Source organism: Octopus bimaculoides, chromosome 2, assembly GCF_001194135.2.
Source record: "Octopus bimaculoides isolate UCB-OBI-ISO-001 chromosome 2, ASM119413v2, whole genome shotgun sequence".
NCBI classification, from domain to species: domain Eukaryota; kingdom Metazoa; phylum Mollusca; class Cephalopoda; order Octopoda; family Octopodidae; genus Octopus; species Octopus bimaculoides.
Genome location: NC_068982.1, coordinates 68,952,064 through 68,954,813, shown reverse-complemented (window position 1 = coordinate 68,954,813; position 2,750 = coordinate 68,952,064). Strand labels below are relative to the sequence as shown.

Genomic DNA, 2,750 nt, shown 5'->3' with positions numbered 1-2,750 from the left:
ATATATATATATATATATATATATACTGCATTATATAGCATAATTTTTAGTATAAGGTTTTTATGCATTTCGTTACCTACGCAAGGCTATTAATATGTATAATTTAACAGCTACAAATAAAGTATACCCATGTGTGAAGTAGCATGGCTTAGTGGTCTGTGCATCGGGCTCGCGATCATAAGAACGTGGCTTCGATTCGTGGACCGGGTGGCACGCTGTCTTCTTGAACAAGGCATTTTATTTCACGTGATTCCTGTCTTCTCAACTGAAAATTAGTACCAACCAGCCAAGTATTCTCTCCCTCCACCTTTTACATTCTCAATCTTCCGCTTGGTTAAATGTGGGAGGGATGTGACGGTGGTGTCTATATTTGCTCGTAACTATACAGACACTTAAAACAATTGACGAAAGTATAGCACATGTTGCTATGTCATACCCCCTTGCGAATGACGGCTACGTTTTTTATGTACACTAAGAGATAATCCTTTTTACCACCGGCACAAGACGTGAACTTTTCGGCGGGTGGGCTAATCGATTACATTGACACCCCCCATTGGGCTATTCGATTACTTTGGCCCCCAAAAGATAAGAGGCAAAGTCGACCTTGGCGAAATTTGAAATCAGAAGGCAAAGACAGACGAAATGCTCCAAATATTGTATCTGACATGCTAACGATTCTGCCGGCTTGCCGCCATGTGTACATTTAGAGATAATAAAAACTAAACTATTAGAAATATACTAGTTGTAGCGTAAAAACATTAATAACTTCTCAGTACATGGTTATCTGTACTGTTCAGTTTACGTCCTGGTTCATATAATGTTCTTTTTTCATTCTTTGGTGCTTTGGCTGACATCAAATAGTTAATGGGAAATAATGGGAGAAATTCATAAATCTAAAATGACATCCGGGAGTTGGTTTCCTCATAGTTAACTTAATAAAACACATATACAGACAAACCATTTTTTTTTTTAATTTCCATTTTTATTGTAGATGTGAGCCGTATTTCTATCGACCAGCACCCCAGTAAAAGACTGGATGTTCCCTCAACCGTCCTGTGTGAATTACTCTCTACTGTTCCAGGTATCCGCGATCCGGGTCATGAACTCCTTGGTGGTGCCCCGCTCAAAGAGAAAGAAGAAAACCAGCTCAAGTCTTCAGTCATCAATAATGGACGAACCAGTTCAGAACAGCATCAGTCTTCACTTAATGGTGGTACCGGTAATGGTAACGGAGGAGGTGGAAACAACGGCCAAGATCTGGACAAAACTGTCAAACAAAAACGACACAGAACACGTTTCACGCCTGCCCAGTTGAACGAACTTGAGCGCAGTTTTGCTAAAACGCATTACCCAGATATTTTTATGCGAGAAGAATTGGCTCTCAGAATTGGTTTAACTGAGTCACGCGTACAGGTAAGTAGAAACATCTTTTTCTTATATCATTAATGCTTAATACATACAGGTACATATGAACGGGTGTGTATGTGTGTGTTTGTATAGCTATCTCTCTATCTCTCTCTCCCTCTCTTCCCCCATATATATATATTATTCGTGAGATAACCAGACTACCATTGGTTTCATATTGAGAGAGATATCTCTCAACGTGACGCCAGTATTAGTCTGGTTACCCACAAACAAAGAATGTTTTATCCACCAATGCGGTGTTGAGCACACATTCTCAATGATCGATTATAAGGCGTGTGTGTGTGTGTATGTGTGTGTGTGTGTCAGTATTGGTTTTAAACTTTGGCACAAGGCCAGCAAGTTTGGGGAGAGGATAAGTCGATTACATCGACCCAGTACTCAACTGGTACTTATTTTATCGAAAGGGTGAAATATATGTATATATAACATATTAATAAAAGCTTATCTTATCTCCACATGACTCTGTTCCTAGCATCTGATATGAAAGCACCCTCTCGCGCACAAAACTTTAAGTCATATGGAGCTAAGTCAAACAGTTATTAAAAATAATTGTAACTCCTACCAAATGTATTGAGTGCATGGTTTCTAGACTTCTCTTACCTCGCTAACACTCAATTTTTACTGACGATCCTCTATGTGAAATTGCTATTTTTTCCACTTATTTATGGCTCCGAAACTTTTGCCAGTGAGCTTCTTGTTAAAAACTTAGTTCACAAGATTTTGCCTTCTACAAGTGTGCCATCTGAAAAGATGGCTTGGACTGGACATGGATGTACGTAATAAACAAATCTTCATTACTGAATTAGTTTAACGTCATTGGGTCATTTTCATGTGACATTAATAATGCAGAAATTTTTTTATTGAAGACGATACCCTCACCAAATCAAGACAAGTACTATTAAATGCATTGGCTTAATAACACTCCAATTGTTATGAAGATATAACTAATTACTTATCAAAAGCCCTTTCGCTTCTGTGACTGATACAGAACCCATTTACACTTCGTAACTTCAATTCATTATTCCGCTGGGATCAACTTCACCTTTCATCCTTTCGGGATACTAATCGAGTACTGTGGCCGATAGTATCGACAAACCTCTCCCTTCAAAATTGCTAGCTTTGTGCCTAAATTAAAAACTAAATCAAGTGTTTTTATAGAACATAATTTGTATTGCCTATGTCCGTATATGTTTGTATTTGTTTAAACACATTCATGGACATTTGAACATGTCTCCAGTAAATATATATATCTTAAAATATAGAGAGAGGGAGAGAGAGAGAGAGAGAGAGAGAGAGGGAGAGAGGGAGAGAGGGAGAGAGAGATG

At 38.3% G+C, this 2,750-nt stretch overlaps 1 protein-coding gene across 3 annotated transcripts in view; it reads left to right on the top strand.

Moving 5' to 3' along the window:
- The window catches only part of LOC106879511 (homeobox protein orthopedia), a 119,826-nt gene that overhangs the window by 87,940 nt on the left and 29,136 nt on the right, over nucleotides 1–2,750 (top strand). For 2 of the 3 annotated variants that reach the window (XM_052978188.1, XM_052978194.1), the window contains one exon: nucleotides 992–1,413. In XM_052978188.1, coding sequence (XP_052834148.1) covers nucleotides 992–1,413 — 422 coding nt within the window. The remainder of the gene's footprint in view (nucleotides 1–991; nucleotides 1,414–2,750) is intronic. The other variant, XM_052978200.1, reaches the window with a different exon arrangement.